This window comes from Callorhinus ursinus, unplaced genomic scaffold (genome assembly GCF_003265705.2).
Source record: "Callorhinus ursinus isolate GAN/ISIS: 27379988/994484 unplaced genomic scaffold, GSC_fseal_2.0 scaffold3, whole genome shotgun sequence".
Lineage (NCBI taxonomy): Eukaryota > Metazoa > Chordata > Mammalia > Carnivora > Otariidae > Callorhinus > Callorhinus ursinus.
Window position 1 is genome coordinate 29,453,377 of NW_027397065.1, and position 15,286 is coordinate 29,468,662.

Here is a 15,286-nt window from a genome sequence, read left to right on the forward strand (position 1 = left end):
GACATTGACTTGTGGATGAGAAATACCCCTCGACCACTATAGAAGTGATGTATGTTGATTTGATCACCTAGACCTGTCCGGGGAATGAGTTGAGAGAAAATGACTAAGGTCAGCGTGGACTAGTTTGGAAAGAATTTAGGGGATTTTTCAAGTAAAGAAAGAGAGGTTTTTTTTTTTTTTTTTTTTTTTTTTCAGCAACTGCCTAGCTTGAGAGAAACGAGGATGGGAAGGAGTATGTTATGAATGTCGTTTGTTTCCAACAAGCTTTTGGGTAAAAGTTAAATTTCATATCAAGATTTTTTTGGCCAGTGGACTGGTATATCATTAAATGTGATGCCATCTGGAACCTGAGCAGTCACCACTGGGCTTTCTATAGATGAGACTCTGGGGGTCTGGGTATTCTGTTTGTAGTTGTCATTCTTGTTTTAATTTAAAGAGCGGTGGGCTCTGCCGGGGTTATTGGCTCTGCGAGGACTTGGGCATTGGGGGCACTTCTCAACTGGCCTTATCCTGACCTCCAGCGTCTGTTACCTCGATCTTGGTAGTGTGTTCCTTTGGAGTTTTCTTCCCATATGGAGAATGCCAGGGAAGTCCTCCCTCCTCTCGTCCAATCCCATCCGCCCTTTATCTTGGAAAAAGGACCTCACTTTTTTCCTGTTTTCCAGGGTTAATGCTGAATTTCTCCTCCGTGTGTATCTCCAGGTGGAATGCACGGGAAACATTTCAGGATGGGGTGGGTAGAATGTGGGGAGTTAAATGTTCAAGCCCACATGACCATCTTGAATCAGAAGCATATGTTTAATTTGTACTTATTCATAAAAGGGAAAGAAAGATGAAGTCAAGAAGCGTGGGGGAATGCCTGCTTTAAGGAAAATGATCTGGAAGTATTATGTTAGGCATGGCTTACGGCTCTATAAGAATGTGGTTCTTTGGGCACGTGTGTGGCAAAATTGTCTGTGATTTTGACTCATGACTCATGGTGTTGCTGGGTGTGATGGCGAGGCTGATCATGGGCGCACAGAGCTGGGGGCAGAGGCACAGGATGGTCTGCCCCGGGAAGACAGTCCTTTCCTTTAAAACCAAGGTGCAGGTTGTACTGGTTAATTTAATGGAATTATTACTCAGGTTCTGGGTTTTTACAGAGAAAACTGTAGCTTCCAATGTGGTGCCGGGTTCTCAAGGAGGCAAGGCTATTGGTTTTCTAATGAGCCCCCAGGGATTTCTGCCCATGGAGGGCTGAATATCTAGGCTCAGTGCCAAGCCCTCTGTAAACATCATCTCATTTAATACTTAGAACAATCCTGCTATGCCATCACCGTTTTACAGAGGAAGAAACCAAGCCCAGGGAAGAGAGAGCCCACACAGCCCGCAGGGCAGGGTAAGGGCGGGAAGCCAGGCAGTCTGACATGGACTCCCCTTGCCCAGGAAGGCACGGCGATGGTGCCACTTAATGTACAAATTCGTTCGAAGTCTGACTTGTGAGGCTTTGTCCAGGGCAGCTGGGAAGAAGCCGGGGAGGTCCTTCTCCACTAGGGCTCTCTTGCCTCCATTTTGCCCTGAGCTCTATTTTAGACCATGGGTAATTACTTATTTAGTTCGTTGGCTCTGACACTAGAGCCTGAGCTCCCTAGTAGGCAGTGACACGTAAGTGAAAAGAACACGCAGGCGGGAGTCAGGCAGCCAGTACCTACATTAACTCTAACTTTGAACACCTTTCTGAACCTCATTTTCCACTTGGGCAAAGTGGAGATGACCAGGCCTATGAGAAGGGATTGTTTTAAGGGGTGAACAACGTAAGGTGTGTGCCCGGGACACGGAGGTAGCTCAGTGAATGCCAGTTCTGTCTCGTCTTTTTGAGAGTAAAGCTTGCATCTTGCTCACCCTATCGCCCTTGCTCTTGGCACGCAATGAGTGCTAGGGAAAATATACCGATTCAATGAATGCAGAGCCAGCAAAAGGACTTTTTCATTCTTGGCATTTTTTAGTAGAATGAGTCCTAAATGAGGAATACTACGCATCCCCCTTTCCAGGTTTTGGCAGTCGTGGTCGGGGAAATGCCGGTCCGGGCGCGGGTCCCACGTGAACCCGGGAGCCGGTGCGGGTGAGGTCTGTACCTGTGAGGGTGCAGCGGGGCCGTGGGAAGCCGCCGCCACCGGCAGAGGGCGCCCCGGGCCTGCCGAGCTCGTGGTGCTGATGTTGGGGCGCTCTCCCGGCGCGGGGCACTGGCTGCAGTCCGGCGTTGACCGCAGCCCGCGACGCGCCGGCTGTCCCCGCGGAGCGGGAAGTGAGTGGCCTCCGGGCGCAGCGGATCGCACCTGCCAGGCGCGCCGCAGCGCCGAGCCCTCTCCGAGAGCGGTGAGTACGGGCGCCGGCGGGGCATTCCTCACCCTAGTTGGGGGACACTTGGAGACAGCGCAGGTCGGACGCCAGCCGTTCCAGGGCTTGGTGTGCGTGGGTGAGTGGGCAGGGTCCCCGCTTGCTTCGGTCTTTGGGAAGGGCGTGGGGTCGACCCCAATGAATGTCGGTCGGCCGAGCTTCGCTTTCAGGCGTCTCGGGCTTACTCGAGGTACTAACGTCTGGCGGGCCCTTGTCGCGTGCTGTCCAGGGGTCCGAGGGTCCGCGCGTTAGCCGGTACCCCAGGGCGTGCGAGCGCTCACCTGGGCGTCCCCCGCCCCCCGTTTCGCCCGCGGCACCATCCAACGGACCACGTGCGGCTGTCGCCCGCAACTCTGCCTGTCAAGCAAAGCCCGCCCCCAGGCAGGGCAGGGGAGGGGACGCGGGGGCGGGGTGGGCTGTGCCCCGCGGGAACCCGGCTGGCCCGTGCGCCCGCCGCTGCCAGCTCGGCGCTCTCTGCCTGGCGTTCCCACGGGCTCCCGGGAGCTAGCGGATAGTGCGGCGGAGAGGCGCAGAGCCCTGCCCCGAAGGGCCAGAGGCCACCCGAGGGGCGCCCGGGCGCTCGGTTCTGGGAAAAAGGCAGCAAAGGAAAGAAGCTCTCCAAGTGACTAGTCCTGGAGGTACCCTCTCTCAAGGATGCGCCGAGCGCCCGGGAGCCCTTTTCCCGGGTGTCCTCGGCTTTAAACAATCATTAGCCTTTGGAGGCAGTAGGGCAGCGCCGGCCCCGGGGGACCTGGCCTGGGAACATTTCCCAAACCTGCCCTGCGATTTTTGCGCATCAGGAGCCAGACCCCGGCTGCGCGCGCGGGGCAGGAGTCAGGCGCACCTCCTGGGCGTTGCGGAGCTGTGGCGCCTAGCAAAGCCCGCTTTCCGAGCTCCAGGGGCTTTGAGAGAGACAACCTCAAGGCAAGGTAGGTGGCTCGGACTGAGTCGAAGTGGATTTGATACGGATAAAGCTGCGATGGGCTCAAGTCTTGGCGAACAACCTTTGCTTTCTTTTTGCTTTTTTAGGGCGTTTGGAGAGCTGCGGTGGAGCCAGGGGCTTGGAGGAGTGAGGCATGTATTTTCAGCTGCACCTTCAAAAGGGGAGAATTCTGTCACCACCAGAGAGGCAACAGCCCCAAAATATGACTACGATTGCCTAGATCCGCAGAGGCCTGGGAGTCTCTGGTTTGATAGCTTAGAATATGCTAAAAAGCCAATGCCTTCCATGGAGAATTGAAGGGCCAGCTGGTCAACAGGACAGTGACCTGGAGCAAGGGAGTCAGAAGACAGTCGTAACAAGCAAGAGGGACCTTCCAAGGGGCTGACTTGGGTTGCCAAGGGCAGGCTCCTGCCACGCAATTGTTGCAGCCCTCTGATGGAATGCTGGTGAGGTCCTCCACCTCGGGGAGCCGTCGGGGCTGTGCCAGGGGCTGCCTGGTGAGTGAGAACTCCTGCAGGTGGGACTGACCCCTCATCCCTGCTTAGGAACTGGAGGGTGTCAGAGCCCCCTATGTGCTCTCCCTCCGCAAGATGAGGACTCTGAACACCTCTACTATGGATGGGGCTGGGCTGGTGGTAGAGAGAGACTTCTCCTTCCGCATCCTTACAGCCTGCTTCCTGTCTCTGCTCATCCTGTCCACACTCCTGGGGAACACACTGGTCTGTGCCGCTGTCATCAGGTTCCGACACCTGCGGTCCAAGGTGACCAACTTCTTTGTCATCTCCTTGGCCGTATCGGATCTCTTGGTGGCTGTCTTGGTCATGCCCTGGAAAGCGGTGGCGGAGATTGCTGGCTTCTGGCCCTTTGGGTCCTTCTGTAACATCTGGGTGGCCTTTGACATCATGTGCTCGACCGCGTCCATCCTCAACCTCTGTGTGATCAGCGTGGACAGGTATTGGGCCATCTCCAGCCCCTTCCGGTATGAGAGGAAGATGACCCCCAAGGCAGCCTTCATCCTGATCAGCGTGGCATGGACCTTGTCTGTACTCATCTCTTTCATCCCAGTACAGCTCAGCTGGCACAAGGCGAAACCCACAAGCTCCTCTGATGGCAATGCCACTTCCCTGGGTGAGACCCTGGACAACTGTGATTCCAGCTTAAGCAGGACATATGCCATTTCATCCTCCCTGATAAGCTTTTATATCCCCGTGGCCATCATGATTGTCACCTACACCAGGATCTATAGGATCGCCCAGAAACAAATACGGCGCATCTCGGCCTTGGAGAGGGCAGCAGTCCATGCCAAGAATTGCCAGACCACTACAGGTAATGGAAACCCAGTGGAGTGTTCTCAACCAGAAAGCTCCTTTAAGATGTCCTTCAAAAGAGAAACTAAAGTTCTGAAGACTCTGTCCGTGATCATGGGGGTCTTTGTGTGCTGCTGGCTTCCTTTCTTCATCTTGAACTGCATGGTGCCCTTCTGTGGGTCTGGGGAGACCAAGCCCTTCTGCATTGATTCCATCACCTTTGACGTGTTTGTGTGGTTTGGGTGGGCTAATTCCTCCTTGAACCCCATCATTTATGCCTTTAATGCTGATTTTCGGAAGGCATTTTCAACTCTCTTAGGATGCTACAGACTTTGCCCTACCACGAATAATGCCATAGAGACGGTTAGCATCAATAACAATGGGGCTGTGGTATTTTCCAGCCATCACGAGCCTCGAGGCTCCATTTCCAAGGACTGCAATCTGGTTTATCTGATCCCACATGCAGTGGGCTCCTCCGAGGACCTGAAGAAGGAGGAGGCAGGTGGAATGGCCAAACCCTTGGAGAAGCTGTCCCCGGCCCTATCTGTCATATTGGACTACGACACCGATGTCTCTCTAGAGAAGATCCAGCCTATCACACAAAACGGACAGCATCCAACCTGAACCCTGAGATGAATCCGGCCAGACAGGCTCATCCCAAAAACTGGAGGAGATTTTCAGTGGCTTGCTGTTAGGAAACCAAGGTGTGGTGAGACTCAGATGTCAGGCAAGCCCTCCTCTGCTGCTTTTCCTTAAACACACTAACTATATTTTAAAATACATTTCAGTGTGTTTTCTGTGTTGTTCATAGTGAATCAAAGAGGGACATATGTGAAGTGAACGTTCACAGGGACGTGTCTTTGGCTCCAAAATTATTTTTAGAAACTGATTCTTATCTTAGGACTTAAAAAATAGGGCACAGAATCAACAATGAACAGCATTGCTTAAAAAATAAATCCTTTCCAGGAAGGAAATGAGAAGGGTCGAGTTTGCTGTGTATAAACAGGTGCTAACACTGGTCCAAGCAGAGTTTTCAGATTGTAAAGGTAGGTGCATGCCTTCATAAATTATTTCTAAAAAATAATTGAGCCTTACAGTAGGAGTGGGATTTTTTTTCCAGACTTGAGAGATGTTTTGTTGATAATGGTTTTATTTACTTATTGTATTATATGGATATTTTAAATTTATTAAATAAATCTATATTTATCAGATGTCATAGGATAAACTAATGAATTATCTGAGACCTTACAATCACATTTCGTCCATCTAACTAGCACTTTATTGGCCAATGAAACAAACAGACAAACTCTGAGATTCTAAATGCTCATGGGTAACTTCCAGAAACAGCAAAGACTGATAGGAAATGAAGTTGTGATACTTTTTTAAAATTCATTGGCATTAATAAACACAAGGTGAGAATTGACAAATGCTGTGAATGTTTTTTTTTTTCTAGAAAGATTTTGAAAAACTTAAAAAGGCATAGCTACTATTGTGTTCAAATTTTTTTAAATGACAGAGACTTTCCCAGGAGAAAGATTTGCAGTTCTGTAAATAATCTTAAATAAAAGCCAGCTTCAGAAGGACCTGACTTGAGATTTATGACCTTAGGTGGTAATAAAAAGTATGTGCCCCTTTGTATTTATGTAAAATACTTGGCCTTTTGCGTCTTTCTCATTTCAGTGTCAGATAGCTTTTCTGAACCAACAAGTGGCTGTCCTGGTTAGATACGTGTAGTGAAGACAGTAGGTTTCCTTAATATTTGGGTTATAACAGTCTCACCAACAGACAAAGGTCAAATCCTGCATCTCCATCTTACCAGGTCAAATCACACCACTCAGTGGGGCGACTTTTTGTAGTGCTTTAATCTGAATTTAGAATTGATTTTTTTTTAAGTCTAAATGTTAATAGTATACTAACGAATAGTGCCTCATTATCATCCTCAAGTTAGACACTTCTCTTGGTGAAAATAAAAGGAGACCCCTTCTCTTTGGGTGTGTTAAGTGCTCCAAAGCCACCAGGATCTCTATTGACAAAGGCTAGCTCCTTCTCTGTGCTTTGGAATCAAGTTCCTATCTCATCATCTCAACTGTATAAAGTATCATGAGTCTGTTTTGCCAGATACTCATTCATGTGGGGGCATTTCAAGAGAATTTCTTTGAAATGTTTACAGAGTATTCTTGTTGATAAGCAATGTACACAGTGTTTAGATGAAATGGGTAACAAGAAGGAAATCTACTGAAAAATATCTCCTGCATCAGGTCCGTGTTATTTATGCATTGTGAATGTTTCTTCATTTTATTGCCTGTATGCTTTCTTACATATAATAAAATTATTTTGTGAACTCAAATCAATCCTGATTGAGCTGTGTTGCATTTGTTAAGTGTGTTTTAAAAACGGGGCTACTTCAGACCTATGAGTAAGAAAACATGGGCATTTTCGAGGATACCTTACTTTTGTTTTTCTTTTTAATGGAAATTTCTCCTATTATGTATGCCACAGGTTGCCTTTGAATATTTAAACAGGAAATGTTTTTGACTTGGACTACACACTCTTGTGGGGTTTTTTGGTCTTAAAAAAATATTTTTTGAAAAGAAACTCTCTTCACTTGCAGGATTATTTTACTTTTCATTTCACAGATTTGAAAGCTTTCTAAAATCTCTGCTTTTTCTTTCGAAGAGCCCTGAGATATTAAGTAATATAAAAATCACAGAAAAGCCTGTGGCTTGCTGTGGGTTGTATGGTCCCTCAGCTTATGGCAACTACTGTATTTATGGGTAGTGTTTGTTTTAAGACTAAAATATAACAAGAATTTCTTTCTGGAGAAAATATACAGTTGTGATGTTGGGCTTATCAAAATATCTTATGGGGCATATCCATCAGTCCTGCTAAACCTGCTTAGTTAATGTGCTAACCTTTTTTTTTTTTTTTCATCCTGAAGAAGGAGAACGACTGAACAGCAGGGGATGTAGAAATTAAGGGTTAAGTTTATAATTTGGGACATCACACAACAGATGGTGTCTTTTTAAATTCCATATTTGCCTTCCCCAGGCTTTGGCATATAATGAACACATCTAGAATGAACACCCATAAAGCACGATACCTTTTCTTTCTGCTTCCCGACTTTCTGGATATTTTTATTCTTTGCAGTTTAATTTTGTTCCTTAGTTAGTAGTCCAGCAGCACCAACTATGATACTCAGGGTTGTCATTGTCCAGCCAATGAAACATGGCACAAAAGCTTTCCCTATTTATTTCATTGGCAGAGTGAAAAATAAATGACATGTCTAGAAACTCTATTAAAGAATTATAAAATTCAGTACACCGTGGATGAGACTGTACTTTGGGTTCCTGGCACTCAGGATTGATAAAAGTATCTTATGAAGTGTTGATTTTACTGATAGAATCTTTCAGAGAATTTAACTTATAACCATAAAAGCAAAAATACATTATGATTTTTATTTCATTTTTAGCTATTGCGATAAGGCTTCATAATGCTAAATATATGTGAAACACTTTAGCAAGGTAGAGAGAATTTAGAAGAGGTGTTCTTTTTCCCTTTCTATCTAAGAAGATGCCTTTCCTGGTCAAATAGATGCAGAGCTCTTACAGGTGATGGAACAACAGGAAGTCCTATGGAAGGGGGACTGAGCCCTGGGCTTCAGCGGGGAGATTTGGGGTGTGCGTGGAAAAGTCACTGCTTTCTCCTGGGATCTAAGCAGTGACAGTCTCTGAGTCTTACTTGTCCTGATTTATTAAACGGGAGGAACAAAACCTCTGCATCAACTTCTTCGGTGGAGGGATCGCTCCAAAAGGCAAATCAATACATAATCTAATTTCAGGGACTTTCTGATTTCTCCACTCTCTGGGGCTCCATCATGATTCCTGCCCTGGCCTGATTCCCTCCCTGGCCTGCACCAGCAGCATATCACCTGGATCCTTCCACCCCCTCGGAGCCAGTTCACACATGGGGGCCTGTTAGGCAGAAAACACAGGCTTTGTTTCAGACAGACGTGGGTTCACCTTGCAGCTACCACTTTCAGGCTGTGTGAGAGTAAACAAGTGTCTGTACTTCTCTGAGCCTGCTCACCCATTTGTGACATGGAAATAAACATGCAGGTTCTCATGAGGGTCTAAATGAAGCTAATGTCTGTAAGGGTACAGAGCAGTGAAATGTTGGGCTCACTGATTCTTTACTGGATCTCTACTTTGAAGGGGTTGATGACAATATTTATTGCATTGGTAATAATGGAACTGCTTTTCATGTGTTGTCTCTCATGTTGGCTTGAAGCAAATGGAAATGACCTTTAGGACTCGCAGTCTGGGATTATCCCAGACACTGTTTTCTTTTGCTTTGGGTATCTGGTATTCCAGAAGCAAGTGTTTGTTAATATCTGCGTGGTTAAGACAATTGCCTTAATTTATCACTAGATACTGACTAAATTAACCTATCCATGATGTTTGAGTCTATGAGATCTACTTACCTTGCAAAATTTGTTTCAGGAATAATGAGCTGATGGCTGGTTGCCTCTGAGCTGTGAAAACTAGGACCTGGTGCTCTGCACGATCTGGTTACTGTGGTCGTTTGAAGGAACTAACGCAGGGGATCATGAGATTGTAGTATTATATAGCTTAGATGCACCTCTGTGGATTTCTTTGTGATTTCCTGGGTAGAGACATGACATAATCAACGTGTTTATTTTTATAGAGGATTGAGGGGATGGTGAGTATTATAGCACAGAGAACCCCTCTAAGATTTTGTTACCAGGCCAATCTAGCCAGGTCGCCTTCTGTCATGTTAAGTAACTTCCATGTGATGTACAGAATTAAAAGAAAAGAGAGAGAGAGGAAAGCAGCATTTGGACTTTAGAGTGTTACATCATTCAAGATTTGGGAGTTGTAATTTAAATAGTATTAGAAGCTCAAGAGTAATCTCTGGTTTAAAAGGGTTTAACTTTGTAATCACTATGTGACCATGTACAAAACCACTTAAATTCTTTCTCATGTTCATAGAATAGATATCCTACTAGCTCTCAAAATTGGTAAATGTTTTTAGCAACTGAAGAGGATCTTCCCTGAATTATGTCTGCAGAAGGGAACCCACCCAGCAGAAATGCTAGCAAAGGGGCAGGGGATAGTGGGACCTGGGAGGGCTGAATTGAGGGGCAGAGTTTTTTATTTCATTTGCAATTTTTTTTAAAGATAAGTAGTTTGAGGGCGCCTGGGTGGCTCAGTTGTTAAGCGTCTGCCTTCGGCTCAGGTCATGATCCCAGGGTCCTGGGATCGAGCCCCGCATCAGGCTCCCTGCCCCACGGGAAGCCTGCTTCTCCCTCTCCTGCGCCCCCTACTTGTGTTCCCTTTCTCATTGTGTCTCTCTCAGATAAATAAATAAAATCTTTTAAAAAAAAGATAAGTAGTTTGGATAAACTATTCTACATCCCTTGAAATAGTTTTTTCATCTTTGTGATAAGGGGGTTAGAAGAGATGATTTCTGAGATATTATTTTGGTGTGACAATACTAGATGTGAGATCCGTCATGGGCAAAACATGAGTCCGATAGATTTCCCCTGACACGTTTCCCAAACCTCCATTCTCTTTTCTATTAGAATGCTTACAGAGGGATATTTATAAAATGCAAAGATGACAGTGCTATGCCCTTGCTTAAAATTCTTCAATAACTCTCAATTACTTTCAGGCAAAAAAGGCCCTTTTCTTTCAGGCCCCTGGTGGCCTCTGGAGCTTTGTCCACTGGCATTATCCCACTAGCAGTGTTCCTACAGACATTCTGAACTTCATACAGTCTGGGTAGCATACAAAATCTTTCCTTATCTTCTACGCTTTTGCACATGCCATTCCTTCTGCCAGGAACACCCTTCCCTGCTGCTTTTGTTTTCCTGATCCCACCAATATTTTAAGATTCAGTAGGGCATACTTGCAGAAGACCTTCCTTGGCACCTTATTCCTGCCTCTACTTCTCTTATTTCTTTCTAAGGGCTTACCCTGCCATAATGAAATAATCTCCTTACTTCCTTATCTTTCTCCCTAGATTATGAACATTTTGAGAGCAAAAGGGATTTTATTTTCTTTCCCTCTCTCTAAATATTTCTAAGCACCCTGCTCACTGTCTGGCTTACAGGATTTGCCCATTAAGTCTTTGTTGAATGAAAGAAAGAACAAGTCAAAGCAGAGGGTGTTGAAGCCACAGTTTTAGTGAAGTCTAATTCTGGGGGCCTTGGTACAGATGTGTAGGTCTGCTAGGCTCTCCCCAATGTCTTTGGTCTCTCTAATCTCCATGTGGTCTCTGAAGGCCCGCAGCTCCCTGGGGTCTGATATATTTGTATAGGATCATTGTGTACACACACACAGATCCACACACAAGTGTGTTTTGTATATGATTTGATGCTATTTGTAATGAATAACCTTTTTTGAGCATTTTCTATGATTCAGGTCATGTGCCGGATGCTAGAAATGAACCAGACCTCTGTCCCAATCTTTGAGGAGTTTGAAGTAGAGACAGATAGGCAAATAAATACGCCATCACCAAAGAATGTTGTGAAAGTAAAATGTATGGAGAAAGAAAATGTTTTCTTCCGGGCAATGCCACTCATTCTATTGAGTGCCAGTAACCATCTTCCCGTATCATGCCCCACACAGTCCATGCGGGGTCTCATTCCATCCTCTCAGCCGTCCTGTGACGTGGGTACCGTTATAATCACCCCCACTTTACACATCAAAATCACAAATATTCAGAGGGGGCACGCTGTGTGTCCGAGGTCCCACAGCGAGTAAGGGATAGGGCCAGTTTGAATCTAGGTCCCACAGGCTGTCAAGTTAATTGCTTTGGGGGTAGCCTCCACCCTCTGCAGGGGCCCTCTTCAGTGCATCTGGAGAGTTTGCCAGGTGGTCTGGTGATAATTGTTGGGCAAGCGTACAAGCCCCTCCCCGCAGCCCTAGGCACCTGTTTACTGCTCTCACATAGACTCGGATGGGCACCCCTTAGCTCTTCCTGCATTCGGGGCAACCTTCCTCCTCTTGTTTTCATTTGTTTGAACCTCATCTCAGGCGCCAGCCTTACTGGGAATCCTCCAGCCCTTCCGTCCCCAGGCTGGAGTCCTGCAGCAGGGTGTGCATCCTTGTCGCGTGTGGTCGTGTCTCCTGTGTCGCAGGGGAGCTCCTGGAGGCACAGGCTGTGTCCTTTCCCACCCTCTATTCTCAGTGCCCAGCACAGCCTGGCACACGGAAGGTGCCGAAGTTAATATACTTCTGAAATGAGTGAATTCATAACTTTATGAAAAGGTTTAGGTCGCTGCTTATACATTTACCTTCATTTTCACTTTAGGGTTTAGCCTGCTGCAGTTATAAGGGCTGATCTCCTCTACTAAGTTAGATGTCTCCATCAAGGACACGGAACGGTATTTAAACGGCAAACTAGGGCTCTCTCTCATATCGGTGCGCATGGATAGTGAGTGACCAACCCTTTCACACGGGAGAGGAAATGTCAACCAAATGTCACCAATGTGTTCTGAGATTATCTAGCCACATGCATGCTGTTTTGAGACTGAGTTTTTAGGTCAGATGTATTTAGCATTATAAACATATTGACTGTAATTTAGATAATGTCCAGTCCCATTTCTAAGATGCCGCTTTAACACACGACTGCTGTTGGCTATTAGACTGGGGGAAGGAGGGAGCTCCATGTTAATTCTGCCAAAACAGCTGTGGGTTTTTCCTCGCTTGATGGTGGGATCACCATAAAATAGTGCTTCTGTTACAGGGGAGGATTAAAGAGGATCTTTTCTGAGAGGGACCAGGGGCAATAAGGTGACAGTTTGTTTAAGAAGCTTGGTCATAATACACTCAAGGCAAAAGCAAATTTTAATGCCGTTTTCAGTAAGAATCCATTGCACCCATATTGAAATTAAAGCTTATTTGTTTGCTCATGCAATGTAGAATGTTGCACTCGGATGAGGCTCCGTCAAGCCCAGCAGCAGAACCTCTGGACTGGGATGGCAAACAGCCGGTTTCTTGCTCTGCTCACAGGAGTGTAAACGGATACAGCTAATTGGCAGGGAAAGTTGGTGGTAGCAACCAAACTTACAACATGCACGCAGTCTGATCTAACGATTCCACTTCTAGCAAATTGGCTTACATATGTCCTTACCTCTGTGCTCAGGGGTGCCTGGGTAAAGGAGGCAGTCTTGCTTATAAAGCCCGCTGAAGACAGCCTAAGTGTCCAGTCATAGGGGAATGCATAACTAAGATATAGGATGTCCACGGCGTGTGGTAATTAAAAAGAAAGCGGATCCATATGCACTATTACAGAAGGCTTTTCATGAAGTGAAAAAGCAAGTTACAAAATTATCTGGACAATCCAATTCCTTTTATGTAAAACGATATAGGAATTACATATTTCTTATGTAAATTCATAGACAAAGATGTGGGAAAATGCCTGCCTTCTTAAAAACAGTAGTATCTCAGGGCGCCTGGGTGGTTCAGTTGGTTAAGCTTCTGCCTTTGGCTCAGGTCATGATCTCAGGGTCCTGGGATCGAGCCCCACCTCAGGCTCCCCGCTCAGCGGGGAGTCTGCTTCTCCCTCTCCCTCTGCCCCTCTCCCTGCTTGTGCTCTTTCTCTCTCAAATAAATAAATAAATGTCTTCAAAAAAAAAAAAAAAAACCCGAGTAGTATCTCTAGGGAGAGGAGTGAGTTTTGGGGAGACACAGTGGGGGCAGCTTTCACTTTTTACTTTGTGTATTTCTTGGTTTTTATAAGAAGCTTGGGTTTATGTGTATTGTGCACGTAATTAAACATTTTTTTAAAGAAACAGGCTGAACTGACACGAGGCAAGTAGAGTTTCAGTCGTGGTTACTGGGGGAGGAGAGGAGGCTTGGGCATACCCTTGAAAGAATGAACAGTAATTGAACACCTTAAAATGTGTTCATGTGTGAACATTTCTCGATTGATCGTCAGAGCCTGATCTCACTGAGGCTGGGTGAGGTTCTGGACTGGCTCGTGGAAGCTCAGGGGCCCGTGCAGAGTGGGAGATCTTGGCCTGCCAGCTTCCTTTCCCCCCAGGACATGACCCTCGTCCACTACATGGGGTTGTTAGTTTTCCACACAAAATATCCTTTTTTTTGCTGAGCTTCCACAGAGCCCGTATTTGGAATAATTATGTTGATCAAATGCATCTCATTTAGAAAACAATAGGATGTGTGGCCTTTTGATAGGTTAAAACATTTCCTCTGTTCAGCTTTTGGGAAGTGATGAAAACACAACAGGGTCCTTGCGAAGCCCAACTTGGGGGTCATGAGTGAGAGCCCATCTGAAGTCCTGGGAGCCGACAAAAAGCAACACTTGTTAGGGGCCTGGACTGCTTTAAACCTTTTGTAGGCTCTCTCCAACACTCTCTAATTTGAGTTGTCCCATTGTACATCACATCAAACATATAAAAATGCTCTCATATCTCTCTTAAATATAATTTTATTGCTGCAAAAATGATGGATATTTAATGTTGTTCTGAAATTATTCATAATGTCCATCTTGCAGTTATTTTGTCATATTCTGAACCAATACATTTCCCCCTCTGTTTTCAAACATTTCTGGGTGCTTTGGGGAAGCTCAGGGCCCTAGGGACCTTTAGTCCCTAGGGCCCTGAGCAAACTATGGTGAGAATTGTTTCCAAGTTCTGAGAGTAGAAAAGCTATGTGCTGTTGAGTACAGCAAGAGAGGCCCCTGCCCTTTTCCTGCCGGAGTTTCTTACTCCCCAGCTAAGTTGTCAGGGCACCAATGTTTAAGGGCCTCTTCTAAAATGCAGTCTCCGAGGATGACACAAACCACTTCAGATTGTTTTGAAACTGAAAAACACCCTAGCGTTTGTTCTTCGGCTTAACCTTTTGGGAGGCTTTCAAATTCTATTTTTCTCATCACTGACAGAGATATTAAATGTTTTAGTGATATTTTTATGTTAAATGCTCCCACAGGCTCATTTTAGACGTTTCCAGAGAATAGACATGAAGGCTTCAGGTGGTAAATTCAAAGTTTGAGGATAAAAGCATTTAGGGCAGGATTGAAGGAAAAGACAGCCTTCCTTATTTGATCTTTGATTCTTCTTCTTCTTTTTTTTTAAAGATTTTATTTATTTGACAGAGAGAGGTACAGCAAGAGAGGGAACCCAAGCAGGGGGAGTGGGAGAGGGAGAAGCAGGCCCTCCACTGAGCAGGGAGCCCCACTTGGGACTCGATCCCAGGACCCTGAGATCATGACCTGAGCCGAAGGCAGACGCTTAACGACTGAGCCACCCAGGCGCCCCATTGATCTTTTCTTCTAAGAGGAGGGAGATATTGAAGTGTGAAGACTCATTCTATAACCTGTAAGAGACAAACAGCAAGTCAAATGTGCTGGGGAGGCCGAGCACAGATACTGATCAGGGAAAGTGGCTAATCATCAAAAGTTAACTCGAGACACTAAGTTATTTCAGGCACAAGGTTTGTATAGCAGAGGGTCTTTGGGGACCCGGGCAGAGAATCAGCTCATGTTAATGGCTGATTGCTTTGGGGAGACTGAAGTTACCGTCACAGGACCTCTGCTCCGAATCCCCCTGGCTTCACAGTAAGGAGCAGTGAGGAGTCAGTGGTCAGCTTTATTTCTCTTGTTTTTCTGCCCTGAC

At 46.0% G+C, this 15,286-nt stretch overlaps 1 protein-coding gene across 2 annotated transcripts; it reads left to right on the plus strand.

Annotated features, from left to right (window-relative positions):
- The first annotated feature begins 2,194 nt into the window (after positions 1-2,194).
- Positions 2,195-6,967, plus strand: DRD1 (dopamine receptor D1). 2 transcript variants are annotated; one of them, XM_073886406.1, is made up of 2 exons: positions 2,195-2,355; positions 3,406-6,967. In XM_073886406.1, exon 2 carries the CDS (start codon positions 3,910-3,912, stop codon positions 5,248-5,250), a length of 1,341 nt encoding a protein of 446 aa, XP_073742507.1. In that variant the 5' UTR covers positions 2,195-2,355; positions 3,406-3,909; the 3' UTR covers positions 5,251-6,967. The 2 variants fall into 2 exon arrangements, with proteins under 2 accessions (XP_073742507.1, XP_073742510.1); XM_073886409.1 differs by lacking the exon at positions 2,195-2,355 and adding an exon at positions 2,817-3,305.
- The last annotated feature ends 8,319 nt before the right edge of the window (positions 6,968-15,286 follow it).